General features: G+C 34.5%; 1 protein-coding gene across 1 annotated transcript in view; it reads right to left on the bottom strand.

The window, feature by feature from the left end:
- Positions 1–1,869: 1,869 nt before the first annotated feature.
- oc (ocelliless) overlaps positions 1,870–20,857 on the bottom strand; it is a 410,517-nt gene continuing 391,529 nt past the window's right edge. Inside the window, 1 exon segment of the mRNA XM_067783502.1 lies at positions 1,870–8,461. Within this exon segment, the coding sequence (XP_067639603.1) occupies positions 6,581–8,461 (1,881 nt within the window). The 3' untranslated portion in view covers positions 1,870–6,580.

Here is a 20,857-nt window from a genome sequence, read left to right as displayed (position 1 = left end):
GTTTGTTTCAAAGTTTAATAACAAAAACGGCTGCGCATACCCGCGGTTTTTTGAGTGGTGAACAATTTTGTAAGAGACTGATACCCCTATTGGCAAAAGGTGGCAACCTTGTGAAAACATCCTCAGTGGAAACGCCTAGGTGAAAAATCTTAAAATGTAATACTATATCGATGTACCAAATTTGATTCCAATCGGCCAAGCCGTTTCCGAGATGGTAGTGGATATGCAAAGAAATATAAGATAGGAGGTTACACTCAGAGAAAAACGCCGTCCTAAAATCCAGCACCACCGGACTCAATTCAAGCTTTTCATGTTCTCACTTTTTTGTTCTTCAAAAACGAACGACCTGTTCTCAAAACAACAACCTTGTTCTTGAACTGACAACCATTTTCTTGAAAAGAGAACGGCTGGTCTTAAAATATTAACAACTGTTCTATTAATGGGAACAATGTTCTTAAATTAAGTTCAAGAAATAAGAAGCGGTATAATTCGTGTGCACTACAATCTCAAATACAACATTTGGCACAAGCTACAAAGCAGTTGTAGTGGCCCAGCGGCTGTGATGTTCCGGTTGCGATCGTGTGACGCGAGTTCGATCATCGTCAAATTCTGAAGTTTTTTAAACAATTTTTATATTCTATTTTTTTAACTCTTATTTTTCGTTCAGCTTAATTCACATATGCACAGGTAATTCTCAAACTTGTTATGAAATGTTTTAAATATATATTCAGATTGCATCATCAAATAAGAAAAATTTCTCGATAGGAGAAATATATGAAAAAATGCATATTATGCGTTTTTCAAACCTTTTTTGAATTTTAATAATATTTTGTTTTGTTATTAATATTTTTTATTAATGACAAAAAAATTATTTATTAATAAAAAAAATAAATGAATGGATACTACTTGAGAAAATTACCTTCCCCACTCCCCCCAAAGATCAAGTACAAACCGTTCTTAAACTGACACCGAAAAATGTTATATCGACCACAAATTGTTCTCGAAGCGTGAGAACGCAAAATCTTAAATCAAGACCAAGTAGTGCTTGGAATGAGCACAGAAGGTTCACACATCAATACCAAAGTGGTCATAAAATACGAACGGTGTGCTTGGAAAAATTGTTCTTATAACAAGCCCATCGGTCACGAGTTAAGAAAATACGTACTTAACAGACTTTTGTCAACGAATTTCTTAATTTTGATCGTGTTTCGTTCGTTTTAGAACAACCCTACTCAAAAGTATCATTAGAAATGCGGAGTAAAATACCTTCGTTTGATACCCATATTGACAAACATATCTCATGTAAAGCCAAAAAATGACCCCGGGTCCCTCCGGAACCGGGGGCTCGATACAAGTAATTCTGCGCGGAACACCGCGAATTTATTGTCAAAAATTTCCTTTCATAACAATGAAGTGTGACAACCACTTTTTTAACAGACATAACTGCTGTTTTAATTTTGGCCAGCTAGATTGATCAAATACCCCACCGTGCGGCGGTCAATTTTTTATTGCAACCGTTCCAATGAACATAAACCCAGTAATTTTGCATTACACATTAAATTTTATTTATTAATTTATTTATTTGCTTTAAATTATATATACATGTACATATATATATATCTAAATTTAATGCATAAACATTTGCATTTATGTTTTAAAATTATTTGTTTAGAGTAATAACTACAAATTGTTTTTTTTTTTTTTAATTATTTTGTACACATATTTATCAACTTGTTTAAGTTGTCTAGTTAAATAAGTTTGCTTACAATTTCAATTATGAATAATTACATACATTTAGTTCATATTCATGAGTTTTACATCTTAAGTGCTTTAATACCGTAGTAGTTACTTAAGTTTTCTATTTATAATTTGTTAAATGTGTTTGTTTTTTATATGCATTTTTACAAATTTATTTAATTTCGAGGTTTGTTTTTTTTTTTTTTTTGTTGTTATTTGTGTTTCTTCAATTAATTTAATGAAATTAAATGACTAAATAAAATTAGCTATAAATTAGCTTGTTTTTAACTTAATTTTTTTTAGAGTTTAATGTTTGCTAGTTTTGTGTTGTATAAACATTTTGAGCGCTACTGTGATGAGATGTCGTCGAAAAATGTTTGTCCAACACAAACTGAGCGCTATAAATACCTTTTGCAGCTTTAACTAACCTACAATAAACTTATTAATTTCGTTTTCCATAATTTACAATTCTATTTCTGTTCTATATATAATAATATGTTTTTTTTTTAATAACTATTATTTTCAAATGTTTTTTTTTGTCAATATTTTCTAATGCATACATTTTAAGTGCTTTGATATGAAATTTGCTTATTTTGTTTTGATATTTTTTGAATTATTTACATTTCTTATTTTTTATTTTTGTTGACCTAAATTAATTACTTAGCATTGAAATGGGGACGGGTAAAAGGGAGAAAACAAACTTAAATACATTTTATTCGTTATTTCTCTTTAACACTTAAATTTATGCTAAATAATTAAACTTAATTAAATTCCTTAGGCTAATGCATGATTAATAAGTTTTATCAAATAAAAAATAAAAGTAATTTGGAGCAATTTTCTGTCACTGCTTGGTAATTTTGGTTTCGAGACAAACCAAAATTGACAAGAGATAATAGAAAATTATTCCAAAAAATTAAAAATGCATTCAAAGTTAGTTAATGAAACAATGAATGGGTTTGCAAAAATTTATATTAATATAAGAATGTTGAAAAAAAATATTTCAAGAAATTTATTTGAGAATCGTATAAAATTATAAAGTATATAAGTTTTATATGAAGATCAATTTTGGATTAAGCTTCTTTAGTTTCTGCAGCAACTTTTGCAACCATGTCTTGTTGTTCGAATTCTAGAAATTTTCGTCAAATTGATTTGAAACCTTGGTCTGTGTCGCGCTATACCATCTGTGGTCGAAAAACCAGTTTTTAAATTATCATAATTTTGAAATGAGTATTCAAAACGAGGTTCGATCAGTGATCGTATAATATAATTTTCATTTTCTTAAATCGCTATTCTTTCAATTGAAGATCCAGCACAAATGTGTTGACAACTTCCTTGGTTCTTTCGTATTATGTTATTATACCCAAATTGTTGTTTAAAGATTTTTTTTAAATGTTTTATTTTATTTTTTAAATATACGGGGAGTTCCATATCAAAACGGAAAAGTGGACTTAAAAAATTTTCACCGTTTTTATATAATCAAATTCTTCTTTGCAATACCTCCAATGTAGTTCGTTAAAAGAATAAGAATGCTTGGTTTGATTTATTAATATTACTTTAAATATTTCGATTTATATTAAGACATTACACTTTTTGTTTACATTTTCTCGATTCTTTCGAAACTGTTTTTATTGAAATTATTGCGTTTTGATATGAAACGGTAAAATTTAAAGCACTAAAAAATTAAAAGGTTCAGGAAGCCCAAAAAACTTGTGATGTATTTGCATGCCCCATAACCCAAATATAGCGAAACCAGTCATGTTTTTTATTTCAGAGTGCAGTGACTTACCAGACGGTCGCGACTTACAGTTTGAAAATCACTGTTACACAATGTATCGGTACTCCAATGTAACGAGTGTGGAATTTTGACTTGTGGCTGCTCAAATTTTATATTATGGCTCTTTAATTATTAATTTATAACAAAGTTTGAATTTTTATAACTTAAAGGCGAATATTTGTTTGATACGAAATCAACGAAATATAAAATTTGATTACCTAATTAACGAAGAAAAAAAACTAACAGTGACGGGTGGGACAACAAATCAACATAATTTCAGCAAAACTATAAAAACTCTTCTCAAAATTGGTTTAAGCATATGATTTGGTGAAATTTAAAAAAAAAATTCAAGAAAACATTAGCTTGTTTGGCTTGTAACGGGCGTGACAAGCCACATTGGAAATAGTTAGTTAAACAATAAAATCTGATTCTTAGTGAGTTATATATTTTCCTGATAGAAAATCCCTTAAAAACTATCAGAAAATATCTGACGGCATAATACGAATTACTAGTATTATATGATTCTAAATCATAATTTCAACTTCGTTTTAAAAATATTTCAAGTGATTTCGATTCAAGTCCAACAAAAAATTTATCATAAAATAAGATAAGGTAAAATATCAATTCAAATTTACTTTGGTTTCCAAAAACACACTAAATTCCTTATCTCAAACTAAAAAAAACGCCACAAATGAGTTTGATACAGAAAATTCTAAAAATGTTTTTTTTTTAATTGAAAATGTTTAATGAAAAATTCTTCGAAATGTAAAAAGTGGGGTTTAAAGAAAAATTAAACCTGAAAAAAGTGTTATAAAATTTAAAAAGAAGTATGTTAGTAGATGCCACACCTGTAAAAAGTAAGTACCAAGTACAAGTTGAACTATCGGTACCTTAGTATTTACTTGAAAAAAGGAAAACCAATTAAAAGAACTGTACAAGTAACGGACTACCAAGAACCTCTGAAGTATTTTATAAAAACGCAAAACAAGTATTTTTTTTTTTTTGAGGAAGAAGAATTCGTATAGCTTTTTATTAAATAAAGTGCCTTTAAGGACTTGCTATGTATACTATTTACTGCAACTTTCAAATTCGAAGAACAGTAATACTTTGTACTTATCTTTCGAGTACTCTTCCGTACTTTAACGGTCTGGCAACTACCTGCTTTTGTTCAGTCTAGCTGGCGGAGATTTTAGAAAATTATTACTAAAACGAACAATTAAAAATATGCAAAACTTTCAAAATGAACTAAAGTTACTTTTAGGACAATGCAAACGAACCTCGAAAATTTCTTGAAATATTTCGATAACAAATCCCTCGAAAATTTATCAAAATATTTTAAGCAAGAATTTTCAATGTTTTGTATTTTTTTTACGAAATATGTAGTAAAAATGATAAATGCAAAAAGGAAATGTGTTGACACTCTGACAAAAATTCTTTAAATAGTAAGAAAATTTCTTCCAGAATGAAGAAGGATCGAAGTGGAAATAAATTAATTCCGAGTTCGAATTCGAGCTCAAGGCCTACAAAAATAATTTTTTTTTTCGAATTTGAGCCCAGAATCCTTTACAAAGAGGCGGATAAAAAACAAAAAACTTTTTGTTAAGAAATAAATAAAATATACAAAAAAACATATTAGGAACTTTTGTGCTAAAACTTTCGAACGAATAGGAAAATCTTTCATTGTTTATTAAGTTCAATGTCCCTTTACCCTCTTGTGCGTTTCGAGTGTTTTATGGATTCAATAGGATTTTTTAAAGCTCCTTGAAGAAGACATAAAATGACACGAAACGCGTATGAGGTAATATGGCTTTCATTTGACAAGAAAATTATGCATCGTATTTCTGAATGCGCCTTTCAATAAAAAAAAACTACATGAATTTTCTTGGTAAAAACATGAATTGGAAATTAAAATAAACGAACTGGCTATACGTCGAGAAAAATATTTTTTTTTTTATCGCCCAGAACGGATTATAATGAAAGAAATTGCAAAAGAAAAAAAAGGAATGAAAAAATTTCGAAAATTTTGGTTCTTGTATCGGGAAACAATTTGGTACAGCTTAAGGTTGAACTTTAACCACGTATAGCTATTAAACACTAAACGTGTTAACGTACCAAAAAATTTCTTGTTTTACCTTTTTGCAGACCGTGCAATTACTAACTAAACATTAAAAAAAAACTGAAATTTTTACGAGCTATATTCTTGGATATCATGGACAATATTTTCACTATACTTGATTATTTTTCTTTTGTATAAAACAGCATAATTAAGTTGCCTTTATTATAAATTGTTTGCGAGTTTAAAACCATTGAAATATAAAATTTATTAAGCTCAAAAATGTATCAAATAATATTTTTAGTTTGCGCATACTTCAACGTGTAAAAACCTAAAAAAATCGAAATTAATTTATAGCAATATTTTTCGTATCTACATTAAATTGTGCAATCTAAAACAAAATTTAAACTTATTTATACAAATTTTAAATCATATCTAAATAAAAGAGTACACGGTAAAGGTACTGGCAACATTTTTTGTTATATTTATATAAGCAAAAAAAAAAAAAAAAAATTAAAAAAAAAATATATTTGCTTCCCCTTTTTTCTTCTAAAATTCTATACAAACACACATACACACTTTACTTATACATAGATAATTTTAACTTAGGCTTTGCGTGCAAATTTTTTATTAATTTTTTCTTTTAATTTATCACTCATAATTTCGTTGATACTGACTGCAGATCTATTATTTTCACTGCTACTCCCATTTTTTTATAACTTTTTTTCATTTTAGCTCTCTTTTATATAGAACGTTATATTTAACTGTATTTAGCATATCAGCTGTTTTCTTTTTTGAAAGTGGCTTAAGTATATTTTTTAATATTAAAAAAAAAAGTTGCTAAGATATTTATTCTCAATTAAAGACATTGTTTAAATAAATTGATTTAAGCCACTTTCGAAACTCAGACCCTACATTACTTTTCCCTCTTTTTGAACCCTTCTCTTCAGATATGTTTCTTTTGCGCGCGGGCCTGTTCTACAACAATCAAGTCAATTCAGAAGCACTCATTTAGCTCACGCATACTCATCGTTGGATTCGAAGTAGTGCGACGACGGTGTTGGTGGTGGTTGTAGTGTTGACGTTGCAGAAGCCGACGGTAAATGCGATAACGGCAATGATTCAGTTGATGTTAGTGGTGTGGTTGGCGGCGGTGGTGGTGTAGTATTGCTAACGGGCGATAATTTTATGGTTGGCAATAAGTGTGCTTGTTGATGATATTGATGGTATTGGTAAGAATGTTGTTGTTGCTGCTGTTGTTGTTGTTGAGAGTTTTGTTGATATTGTAGCATGCTACCACGAATACTTATATTATTATTACCACCATTAGAGCCGCTACTGCTACTGTTGCCACCTCCCATTCCTCCTCCATCTAATCCTCCCCCTTCACCTGCTGTTCCAGCATAGTGCGGCATAGTTGTGAATACTTCACTACTATCGTGGTAGCTACCATATGAGCCTCTAGCACCACTCGTGTTTCCAATATAATTGTGGCCACTGCCAATGTTTCTATTGCTATCCCCTCCTCCGATTATTCCAGCGCCATTTAAACCTCCTCCTACACCGCAACCGCCACCGACACAACTACCGCCACTATTCATGGCACCGCCCATTAATATGCCACTTTTAGTACCGCTGCTACTGCCACTACCTCCGCCACCACTGCCACCACCGCTGGCATTAGTACCACTACTATTGCTATTGCAATATTGCATAAGCAGATTCTACACCATATTCACATATTTGTCTTGTGGTGACATGTAATCCAGACCATTTTGTGAAAAGGCCTGCGCGGAAACTGTGCCACTGAACGAGGGACTGGGTGATAAACCGAAATTCGAAGCGCTATAACCGCCATGCCCCATATTATAGTTTACTTGATTTTGATTGCTAAAATATTCCATTTGCGAGTAGTAGCTCGGCGCTTGAGCATAATTATTGGGATATTGTTGGTATTGATTATGCCAGAAATTGTACGAATCATGATTGGGCATGTACGCTGAATGTGCAGCTGAGTGATGCGCTGATTGTGCGCTTTGTGCGGCATGCGCTGCAGCGGCAGCCGATTGTGGTGACATGGGCGTTATGGGTGGTGATGGTGTGGTTATGCTGGAGCTTGAATCCATTGGTGTTATATTACCGCCGGGTTGCACTAGACGTGGATTTGACGATGCCGCTGTACCATAAATACTATGATGATGCGCTGCACTACTACTAATGTCGCCGCCACCATCTTTTAGTGAGTCGTATGCAGAACGTAATGAACCATCATTGCCTAATGGGCCGCCTGGATAGCCGCCGCTGATATGTTCCTTCTTGCAAACAATGCTGACAGGACTAACGGAGGTGGCGGGTGTTGGCAAGAGTGGTGAAGAGTTTTGATGCGCTGCTACGGAGGCATTTAGTGAACTCACAGTAGCCACTGATGGGCCGGACGCAAGTGAATTAATGCCACCAGCAGCGGACATATGATGCGGGTGCGAGTGTGAGTGTGAAGATACGGCAGAGCCAGAGCTTGACGTTATCGCTGAACCGGAGGATGAGTTAAGGAAGGAACTGTGATGCGATTTGATGGATTGTGCAACTGCGGCAGCGGCTGCAGCAGCTGCTGCCGAAGAACTACCTGCATTATTCGAATTATTCGTGTTGGCGCCAGCGCTTGATGAATTGTTCGATTTGTTACCACTACCACTGCTGCCGGAAGTGGAATGTGACGAGTGTGAATTTGATTTGTTGGCATTTGAGGAGCTGGAATTGTTGTTATTATTATTGTTGGAATTGTTACGTGACGAGGAGCACGAGCTCGAGTTAACATTTTTCGAACTGTTAAGGCTATTAGATTGTTGTTGCTGTTGGAGCTGTTGCCGACATTTGGCGCGTCTATTTTTAAACCAAACCTGAAAAGGAGAGGAGGAGAGCATATTACTAAAAATGAGTTTCATAATCGATTGTTTATTAAATAGATCGCAAAGTTAAATCAAGAGCAAGTAGTTTCCACGAATTTGAATAAATGGGGTCTTCATCTAGATCTTAGACGCTCTAAGCTATCTGAATAAGGTATTTCCATTAAAAACATTGTTTTGAAGGTTGCCAGCTATTTTAATTAAAAAAAAATTAATGAGATAAGCCACTGGGGGTATAAAGGCTGATAGAAATATAATATTTTTATGTAGGGTTGCCACCTAAGGCTGAAATATAACCTCAATTTATATATTCCTTTATATATCCCACAACTCATAAAAATATTTTGAGTAGTATTGCCATATAACCTTAATTAGTATATACATATTGTAACGAATTTACTGCAATTCCTCTTATTTACAATCTTCTACTAACGTTCGAATCACTAAACTGTTGAATAAATAACTCCACTATTCAATAATGCAAAATGGCCTTTATTAGACTACTTTCATATTAACACTTCTATTGCTCGCCAGATAGCGTCTTAAATGAAACTGATTGTCGTGCCTCTACTGTTGCTGCCTTTTATAATCTGTGATTTCTCGTTCGCATTTTCTAGGCGCTTCCATTTCTAGAAATTACTAGTTGGTTATCAACTATAATATTACTACATTTATAGCTTCTCATATGCGCGTGTATGTATGTGAGCACAATTATAATTGCATACTTTTGAGAGCATCTCAGATAAGATATCTGCATGTGTTTGTGCGTCTCTTCTCCGCTGCGTGTACGTACATATATGTAGACATAATGATTGATTTATTGGTGTGCATACAAGTCACTGCTTAGCATCGGCTTAGAGATGATAGTTTCCCTTAGTGTTGCTAATATTCGTCACAATATGTACATATTTAAAAAATTGTATATTGTAAAATTTTAAAATTTCTATACTATTTATTCAAAAAAAAATTTAAGAAGAGAAAACTGATAGGTTGTCCAAGTACCTCTCGCAGCTTCTTTGTTCCAAAAAGAGGAGAGCACAGATTGTATCCGCAGTTGAGAGCTTTTTGTTGTCTGCTTGGGCAGATCTGGACTAGTTTTGTTTTCAAACGACAACAGAGCTTAGAAAGGACATGAATAATTAAGCGACAATAAAACAAACTTACGGCTGTTTATAGAAGTACATATGTATATAGAAAATGCTTCAAATTTAGTAGTGGACTTTGGCATTTTTTTTTTTGTAAGAGGACGTGCACGAACCAATAGTTAATTCAATTGATTTAGACGTTATTCTTTAATTTGAGTTACTCTCTAGGGAAGTTAGCAACTAGTGATAAAAGTTTCTGGTGCAGAACTAGAGCTAAAGTACCAAAAAGTACTAGTCCGATAGCAACTATGTAGATTTTCTCAAGTTTAAAAACTGCCAGTTTGAATTTTCACATGTTACATTTTATATATCTAATTTATATATATTTTTCTTCTATACGTGTGTTTGTCATTGAACTCAGCCTAAGCAAATAGACCGATTTTGATAAATTTTTGTGTGTGTGTTCAGGGGGGATTCTAGGATGCTTTAGATTCACAATTTGGGAAGTGGGCCAGGGGCCGACATCTTCTAAATGAAGTTGTGTATGGTAAGGGACCTTTTGAATTGCTTAACAGATACGTACTTCTAAATGTTTTTATTTGTTTTTGGTATTTTATATTTTTGAGATCAGCTGTTTTTAGAAACTAAGCAAAATGTGCTAATAATAAAAAACAAGTAAGGAAAGCTAAGTACCTTCTTTTAAAAGAGGGCGGTGCCACGCCCATTGTCCAAAATTTTACTAATTTTATACTTTGGATCGTAAGGTCAACCCACCAACCAAGTTTTATCGCTTTATCCGTCTTTGGTAATAAATTATCGCACTTTTTCGGTTTTTCGAAATATTCGATATCGAAAAAGTTGGCGTGATTTTAGTCCGATTTCGTTCATTTTAAATAGCTATCTGACATGCGTGCCCAGGAACTTACATTTCATTAAGATACCTCAAAGTTTACTCAAGTTATCGTGTTATCGGACAGACGGACGGACATGGCTAAATGAATTTCTTTTTTCGCCCAGATCATTTTAATATATAGAAGTCTATATCTATCTCGATTAGTTTATGCCATTACCGGGTACTGTTATGCGAACAAAATTAATATACTCTGTGAGCTCAGCTCAGCTGAGTATAATAAATAAATTTAATCGACATAAAATAAATAAATAAATGCAAGGCGCGATAACTTCCGCAGAGATTTTAGGCCGAGTTTCTCTTCCAATTTGCATCGTGTTCCTATTAATTTTTCCTACAAATTGGCGATTGTTTTATGCTAGCTCCGAATGGCCTCTATGAGGCATATGCATTTTCACTGAGAAGCTTTTCATGACAGAAATACACACGGAGTAGTTTGCCAAATCACTGCTGAGGGAAAACCTTTTTCTAAATTTTCGATGTTTTTTTCAACCGGGAGTTGAACCCACTATCTTCGGTGTGGTAGGCGGAGCACGTTACCACCACAACACGGCGGCCACCAATTAACAAAAAAAGCTTTAAAAATATTAATTAATATCATTTAAAATTAAATGGGTGGCAGCTCTGCTTAACTTGAAATACTCTTAAAATTGAGATCTCAAGAATTTTCGAGACAGATGTAAGTTAAGTTAGGTTGAACTGGCCGGCCCATGAGGACCTCACATAGACTGAATAAGTTCGTCGTGTTAGGAGAAGTTTGTTTTAACGACCAAACTGAAAAACCCTATCAAAAACCAGGACTTATGTTATAAAATAACTCGGTCCTCATGGCAAATACTAGAAGCTTCCTAGGACTTAAGCCACTTGCTGCTTCTAGATCTGACAGCTGTATCACTCCTAGCCTGGCAAGCGCAGGGCACGAGCACAGAACGTGATCGATTCCTCCTCCAGCCTGCACTTACTACATCTGCTATCACTGACCAAGCCGAATTTAAAGGCATGTGACGCCAGAAGGCAGTGTCCAGTCAGAATATCCGCGACACTTCCTTACTGTTGGACCATCGAAATCAAACTAAAAGAGCTGTCGGTGATTTTGACGAAGTGGCCGTTGTGCTCTCACTTATCGTATACATATATGGTCGCTTAGCAGGTGCTAAGCTCACGCCCACCCCGGGCCATAAGTCAACAGTTCTCTCTTTTTAAAATTTATCTTAAATTCATTGCTAAGACTCTTCTTTCCCTTATAGGTATCTAAATCAACATTTCAAGGCATTCTATTTAAATTTGCTTTAAAATAAAAAAAAAGAAGTTGTTAGAAAAAATTTCTCTCCTCCAAAGTTTGACGTTTGATTACGCAGATAAAACAACTAAAAGCCGCAAAATGACAATTTAGCGATTTGAATTTTCAGAATTTGCTGACAAAAGTAAATTTTTCAAACCACACGCTGCAGGAGCTCACTTCAAAGTCTTAAAACACGCAAATTGTAAAATTATTGAAAAATTCAATTTTATTGTTGATTAAGTGATTTCAAAGGACAATATGTGCTGCGATGAAAAAAGATACGTGTATAATAAAATTTTAACATGCCAAATATGCACAAAGACTCTACTTACATAAGGGTGGTGTCCCAACGTACTAGATCATTGTGAATGGAATAACATTGAGCCCTTCATTAAAATCAACGCATTACACTTGACAATGGAATGCCAAATCAAAGGAAACGGAAATACGATTCACATTTTACAATCTTTTTTCTGTCAAAGCTATTCGAGTGGGTGTCTTTGCTGAGGGGGAGCACTATAACCAATTTGCTAACTTTTTATAGAGTGCTTGAATAACTTTTACTTTGCTTTTTTGTTGTACAATTTTTGTGGCGGCAACATTGCAGCATTGAAAATGTGGTGCGGTGTTAAGAGGGTAATGAAATTTGATACGCCTTGTTTAATGCGTTTCCCTCACTCCCCAGCAAAGCACGCACATACACTTCAGCCAGCAAATTTGTGGCAAGAAAAACGGTTCTATAGATAAATGGTTGAAGACGGTGATTAAGTAGATATATAGACATACAGACATACAGACAGAAAGGCCGGCAGACAGACACTATGTCAAATAAAACGCCCTTAATCATTTTACCGATTTCAATGAAATGCTTGAGCGCACACGACCAGCAGCTATATATGTGTAGCCATATGAGAGAACGCTCACTGAAAAGCGGCGCGAGAAATGTGCCAGCGGCTGCTGCTTGCTGTTGTTGTTGTTGCCTTATATCAAATGACAAGTGGCACAGCGTTGATGGGTGGGTGGGCAGTCAGCAAGTGTTAACTTCACAAGACCGGGTTATAATGAGAGGTTTTCCATTACTTGGAGTGGTGATAAAGTGGTGAACTTATTTCCTTTTCTTGCTTTTAAGTATATGTAGATGGTGTGGGTTGCAACAAATTCGGTTGTTTACCAACGTTAATCGAAACGAGTAACAATCACAAGCAACAACCCAGCTTACAAAATTACAAGTCGTTTAGATCATCGGCGAAATTAGACAATCGTTAGTTTAAGGGATTTGTAAACCGGAAAAATATTGCGAAATTTTCTTTACATATAATAAAAACTCACAAAACTAAGACAAAAAAACTGTTTAAATGCAGAAAAATGTGAATCATTTTCTGCTATAAAACTGTATCCTCATTGAAACGCATTATTTAAAACTTAAGAAATCTTTCTGGTTCTGTGAAAATTATCCTTTAAACTAAAAGGCTTAAATCGATTTCCCACGGAAGGTTGGGAACGGACGTCACAATCGAGTGCTCTACCCACTAAGCTTCGACACAAAATGATACAAAAATGCCAGACGACTTTCAAATAAAACATTCAGAAGTAAGACTGAGGGACCCGTAAAACTTACGGCTTACGCAGATGACGTTGCGATTGTCATAAGTGGAAAGTGCCGTCCAACGATTAGCTCTTTGATGGATAGGGCGCTTCGGGATATCCATACCTGGGCATCTAATGTCGGGTTGAAAGCCAACGCGGAGAAGACGGGTTCTTGTTTACAAAGAGGTACAAGGTCTCAAATTGGATCAGGCCTAAGTTAGGAGGAGGGAAACCTTGCACAAAATATCTAAGAATCATCCTAGACAGTAAGCTGTTATGGAAGCTCAACGTGGAGGATAGGGTGAAGAAGGCCTCAACGGCACTTTATGCATGTAAAAGAATGCTGGGGTGTACGTGGCGCTTATCGCCATCTCTTTTTCATGGGGTTTTTATAGCGATTGTAAGCCCTATACTATACTATGGAGTTGTTGTTTGGTGGAAAGCCACACAAAAAACAACCTACCTAAAAAAATTTGAGGGGGTATGCAGAATATCAATGCTTAGCATTACGGGAGCCCTGAAAATAACCCCGACGGCTGCACTGTATGCCATTCTGCACATTCCACCTGTAGACCTGGTGGCAAAGAACATAGCGTTAACAACTGCAACCTGGCTAGGTGCCTCGGGGCAGCTTGAGCGCCGAGTATACGACCATAGTAGTATAGAATCTGCAATCACAAGACGAACAGAGTACCTGATTCACTGTCTGCACTTAGAGGGAGATCTTAAGGCCACAATAGAGGTCAGGGACAGGGAGAAGCATGCATCTATATTGGGTCCCAGGGCATATGGGAAGAGATGGGAATGAAAAAGCAGATCAACTAGCTAAAAAGGGCGCATCCCTTGAAGCTTCCTCCGTAGACGTCCCAATTATATTACGCGAGATTAAGCGAAGGCAAGAGGTGTATATGATCGACCAAGCGGGAAAGGCGTGGGTTCAAGCGCGGGGCTGTAAAGTGACGAAGATTATGTGTAGGTCTTACAACCTTAGACTAACAAAGTTGCTTCTATAATTGAAAAGAGAGGACTGTAGACTCATGGCGGGTATTCTGACTGGTCACTGCATTCCGGCGTCACATGCCTTTAAATTAGGCTTGGTCAGTGATAGCAGATGTAGGAAGTGCGGGTTGCAGGAGGAAAAGATCGAGCACGTTCTGTGCTCGTGCCCTGGACTCGCCAGGCTAAGACTTCAGCTATTACATATACATGATACAGCTGTTAGATCTAGAAGCAACAATAGGCTTAAGTCCTAGGAAGCTCCTTGTGTTTGCCAAGAGGACGAGGTTATTTTATAACATAGGTCCTGGAAGAGGAGGAACAGCTCTTAAAAAATAGTTACCGTTACCAAATTTGTATAAAAAGAAACTACGTTAAGCTGAAGTAACTTATATCGTCGACGAAGTAGTAAACGCTGCAAGCTCCATCCAACAGAATTTGACAGAAGAACAAAAAAACTCAGCTGAAGAAGACAACATTCTAAATTTTGAAATATGTTAAATTTTTTATAATTTGATAATTTTGATTGAGCTTTAGGCCAGCTCTGGCCTATATTAAACAAGGCTATTAAATTTACCAATTAAATTTTTTATGGTTTGCAGCTTTTCAGAATTGGTTCAAGGTAATGTATACTGGAACGATTTTCTGTCATCCCTTATCAAATTTAGTTTTAAGAGAACCCGGTTTTGTTCTAGAACGAAAAATGACACTGAAAATGGCATACCGCTGAAACCGGTAACGCAATTTTACACTGAGAATAGCACAATGTCGAAATCGGTTTGACTTCAAACAAAATTTGACGAGGGATGACGGAAAATTCTTAGAATATAGAGCAATCTTCCAACTTGTCAGAAAATTAACAAAACAAGATGAATTGTTGGAGTTAGCAGGTTTACTTTCTAATCATTTTTAGCGATAAGGGCAGAAATCGTACGCTTTTCTATCCATTTTAAAAAAGGTCGTTTTGAGTGAAAAGTGGAGCTAGCAGCTTTTATAGCGGCATCGACTGTATCTTAATTTTAAATACATATAGAAATGCGAGTCAAGAAAACGGCAGTTAAAAACTGTTTGCAAAATTTTACTACACCTTGTTTAGTTTTAGAAAAGATAGTCGCAACTTAAGCTCTGAAAACTACAACTGAAGCTCAGAATTTTCAACTGAGGTTCAGGGTTTTCAATAAAGTTTTAAGAAATTGTTATTGAACTTCTGAATTCTCCTTTATAGCTCAAAAAATTGCAATTGAAGCTTAGAATTTTCAATTTCCAGGAAAAGTTACTTAGCTTCTAAACTTCAACTGAAGCTTGAAATAAAAATTCTGGACTTCAATTGCAACGCTCTCAATTAAAACTGGAAGGTGTAGTAATTTTCGGTAATTTAAAAATAAAAGTTAATGAATTGTGTACCATTCTAAAAGCATTAAAGACCTTCTGGAAAATTTCGAATTTTTCACAGAATATTTTTTTTTTCATTTCAAATTATTGAAATTTTTTCTTATGGTAGAAAAAGTTTTAACGAATTTGTATGTAGTTCTTTCTCTTTAGGTATCTTTGCATTTTCAATTATATTTTATACCCTCTCAACGCTGGGACTCGAACTCGAGTCGTCAGATTTCCAATATTGCAGGCCTAATACTGAGCTACGACTACATCTGTTTGTATGCTGCTTAATTCAGTTTTTTTCTATTCCTGTTACTGTTATTTTATTGGTTTTATTCAATCCAAGATTAATTGTAGATAGCATTTTATATATGCGGTTTTGTAGTCCAATTCGTTTTGTATGACAAAGTAAAATTTTGAAGTCTCTTAAAATTCGTCATTAATTTTTGAAATTTTTTCAGAGTTTTCTATAATAATTTTTTAACACAAAGTGTGTAAGATTTTATTTTTTATAAGTTTTTCTCGAAATCTGGAATTTTACTTAGGTTTAAAACCCAAATAAACCAGATTTGGTCGGAGATATTTTGGATATTCTTCAAAAGTAGTGCTAACTTGAACAGGCAGGTCAATGAAGCTCTCACATACATGTGTCTATACACTCAGAGAATAAGTCATAAGTTTCTAGATGTATGGGTTAGACCCCCTACACTTCTTAGTATCGAAATCAGCCGGTCAGGCCGATATCTTGCAGGTGATTCGCATTTCTGTTATCCAATAAATCTGACAGAAAAGTAACTATTACAATCACAAACATATATTTATTTTTAACAAATTCGCTAAGCGCTATTTCTGAACTGATAATTGTAGCTACGTGAGTTTTCCTTATAAACCTCATTCAAATGTTCGTTGGGTGGCCAAATTGCGTTTATGTATGAGTGCTTTATTGAAATCACTGGTAAACGTATATGTGAAGCGAGAAATATGCAGCTGGGCAGGCGAAAAAGATTTCTCGCAACCGCTCTTCATAAGCGCTCATTTAATTTGAGTGTTTGTGTGAAACAAGTCGCTAAGAGGAACGAACTCGTATGCGAATACTATGTGGAAATCAGTAGATATTTTTTGTTATTGGGTTAGCTCCCCTTTGGCATAACAATGAGGGATAAGTGAATGTGCCGCCTGCTGACTGTTACAGAAGTTAATGGGATGTTGTTGAATAAACGTTGAGGGTGCGATCAGTGAGTGAGTGGGTGTATGTTATGTTAAGTTAGAATGGTGGGCGCACTCAACAATATAATCGAGTCAATTTTCTTATGCACGCACACACAAACCTACATGAATGTGCATGGGAATGTGTGTATGTATGTTTTTTTATCCTTTAAAAAGAACTGCTAGGACACGTTTATATCCTTTAGCCGTGAGCTGATTGAATAACTTCATCAGTGAGAGGCGTACAACTTGCTCTATGGTTTTGTTTGTTTATTTATATTGTGGCATGCACACGCGCGTGACTTTTTGCACTTGCTGCTGTTGCTGCCATCGGCAATAAAAACATTTTTGATATTTTTGTCCGTAGAGTGCCACGATAATTTATTCATTAATGCAATTTTCTTTGGTTATTTGGAAAGTTTTTACTTTTTACTGTCTGCCTTTTGATACTTGACGTGATGGCCACGCTTTTGTTGTAGTTGCGTTAACACTAACAACAATGGCACTCGCGCTAAATAAATAAACATATCCAACACTCGACACTTTGACGTTGTGACAGTTAATGTGCTCAAGTGTACATAGCTAAATAAACGTACATACATACACATAAATGGGAGTCAATCTTGGTGCTGCATCTTTTTATAATTATTGTGGGAAAGTGCTAAAATTAATGTTGGCATTTTCTGGTTATTTAACCATACAAAATAAATTTAAAATTACATAACATAATAAGGGAGTTCAAGGTTTTATGCAAATGGTTTAGCATCATTGCATAGAAAATTTTCGTAGCATATCTTTTAGAGTACACTACCAAAATACACAGCTATGCAATTTCTACGTCATTGCGAAAACGCAATATCAAAAACCGTATTTTATTTTTTCAATATTTAATAGGAAATCATCAACAGTCAAAACAAAACAAAAAGTACAAAGAAAAAATTTAAAATGAAAGAAGTTGCTTACGACCCATAGCTTATCTTTGCAATAGCAACGTTTCCAACGTCAAGTACATAAACTTCTGAAATCACTTAAATAAAATAAGATTAAAAACAAGTAAGCAAGGCTAAGTTCGGGTGTAATCGAACATTACATACTCAGCTGAGAGCTTTGGAGACAAAATAAGGAAAAATCACCAATTAGCAAAATTAACCTAGGGTAACCCTGGAATGTGTTTGTATGACATTGGTTTCAAATGGAAGGTATTAAAGAGTATTTTAAAAGGGAGTGGGCCATAGTTAATGAGTATTTTAAAAGGGAGTGGCCCTTATAATGTATTTATTTATTACGGCTTTCCTAAGCCTAACTTAAATCTATTTTACATGTTTATAATTGTCTTCTGGACTATGCAATCTAGAATAGTTACATCTATGTCCTACCTTGGAGTACTATGGATGGGAGACTTCCAGATCATGCGAACAAAGCGTTGTGCTTGTGTAGTATGTAGGCATTTTACGCATGTTAGTAAAGCGCGAAGGCAACATCTGCACGGCGATGCACTGAGTTAATCGAGTGATGCGTTTCAGTATGTGCTTCGGCAACCTTTTTTGTATGCGCACAAGAGCTTGGAAGTCTTGGCGCTACATAGCAATATAGAGTATAGTTTCGCTGCACTTCTATCGATGCTATGGAAGTCCGCCTGTCCAGCACTAAATTGGTAGTGTTCTACAATAATTGTACAATTTTTGTTTAAATTTATTGGAATGACATGATTTAATATCATTCGGTAGTTCATTATAGGATTTAAGACCTTTATAATACAGATTACATTTGTCTGCTTCAGTTTTATAAGCCGGCAGATTAAAATCATTTTTATTACGAGTATTTACAGAGTGTATATCTTTTACATATTTTATATTCGTCCTCAAATACGCAGGCAAAGTTCCTTCTATTATGTTTTTAATAAATTTTATGGTATAATAAAAAAGTTGCTGTCTAATGCTAAGCCAATTAAGAGAGCATAGCATGTCTCTGATAGGTGTGTCATACCGTTTTTTGAGAATGAATCTCATAGCGCGGTTCTGTTGCTTTTGTAGCTTGTATATCTGACTATCTCGCAAGATGAAAAATATAGTTGGGCAATAAATAAAATGAGGTTCGATTATAGATCTGTAGACGATGATTTTATACCTTCTATTTAAATATTTGCAGGTTCGTTGTGTAAAATATAACTTTTTCGCTATTTTTCCTACCGTATAATCCACGTGCTCGTTGAAATTCAGCTTATCATCTATTTTTATTCCCAAGTATTTTAAGGTGCTGACTTTTTCAATTAGTTCGTTATTTATATTTAAGTTTTGTAGCTCACTGTTTTGAAAATTGCGTCTAGATATAACCATAAATTTCGTTTTATTGACATTCACTTTTAGTCTGTTTACGCATAATCAACCATATACGCTGTTAAGATCTTCTTGCAGCTTAGCATATATTTCAGTAATATTGTTCCCACTTATCATCAGCAATGTATCATCAGCAAACAATTTTATTTCACAGTGCTTAATGGAGCTAGTTATATCATTAATATATATATTGAACAGTATGGGTGCCAGCACAGACCCTTGAGGTAGACCAACAGGTACCTCCCTTTTATCCGATACGGACGTTCCAATCACTGTTCTTTGGTATCTGTTAATTAGGAAGTCTTGAAACCATTTTAGTTCTATACCAGAGACGCCAATGCAAGAAAGCTTTTTCAGCATTAAGTTTTGGTCGATCGTCTCGAATGCACGCTTTAAATCCAAAAACACAGCTAATATGTGTTTTTTCCTGCTTAAGTCTTCTTTCCAGTTAGCTACAACCAAATTCAAAGCACTTTCACATGAATGTTTCTTTCGAAAACCAGATTGTTGAGGTATAATAATTACATTATCTTCTAAATATTTTACCAGCTGATTTTTTACCACTGTTTCCAAAATTTTTTCATCACATTGTAACGTGTTAATAGGTCTTATCTCCTCAGCTTTGATGGTATTTTTAACTTTTTCTAATGGCACAACTATAGAAGATTTCCATAAACTAGGAACGAGACCTTTATCTAAGCTCTCATTAACAAGTTGAGAATAGAAGAAACCTGTATACGTTATGGAGTATTTAACGACTCCTTCCGACACAAGTTTCTTCCCTCCAATTTTATTTTTAAACTTACTTACTATATCAACTATCTCTGAAGTGGATACTTTCTGAAACTTAAAAACATTAGGGCCATTTTGCTCATCTATAGTACCTTCATTACTAAAAGAAGTAGGAATATTCATGCTAATCTCCAATATACTATCAATGAAATAGTCATTCAAAGACTGCGCTATTTCATTTTCCTCTGTGTAGAGTTGGTCGTTTATTTTAATTTTTTTAATACCATTATTTTCTTTAGCCATGCTTATGGAATTTTTCAAGTTTTTCCACATGACCTTACTATCACCAGCACTATGGTTGATTTTGTTTTCCATGTACTTGGCTTTTTTTATCTTAATTAGCCGTTTATATTGGCGTTTCGCACTATAATATTCACTCCATTCTCCAGTGGATAGGCTGATCTTGTAAAGATTTAGCTTACGTTTATTTAAGTTAGCCAGCTCAAAATCATACCACTTGTTCATAAGTTTGACACTGACTTCTTTAGAGTATGTCAGGGTGGTCACTGCGCTTGATAGCGTATTATATAGGAATGTTGCCTTATTTTCGATGCTCAGATTTTCAAAGTCAGTGTAGTTAAGCTGGCGTAATTCATTAACAAGGCTGTCGCTTGTATAATTTTCCCAGGAAATTATTGTTCTCTTCGTTCTCATCTGAAATAACTTATGTAATTTGATTTTGAATTTAATCGTTTCATGATCTGAAAGATGTATATGTGAAGGCGTTTTCGAGATATCGACCAAAATGTGGACCAGGGTGTCCCAGAACATCATCTGTCGGGTACCGCTAATTCATTTATATATGTAATACCACGAACA

Source organism: Eurosta solidaginis, chromosome 4 (genome assembly GCF_040869045.1).
Source record: "Eurosta solidaginis isolate ZX-2024a chromosome 4, ASM4086904v1, whole genome shotgun sequence".
In the NCBI taxonomy this organism is placed as follows: Eukaryota; Metazoa; Arthropoda; class Insecta; order Diptera; family Tephritidae; genus Eurosta; species Eurosta solidaginis.
Note: the sequence above shows the minus strand (reverse complement) of the source record. Positions and strands in the feature narration are given on the sequence as shown.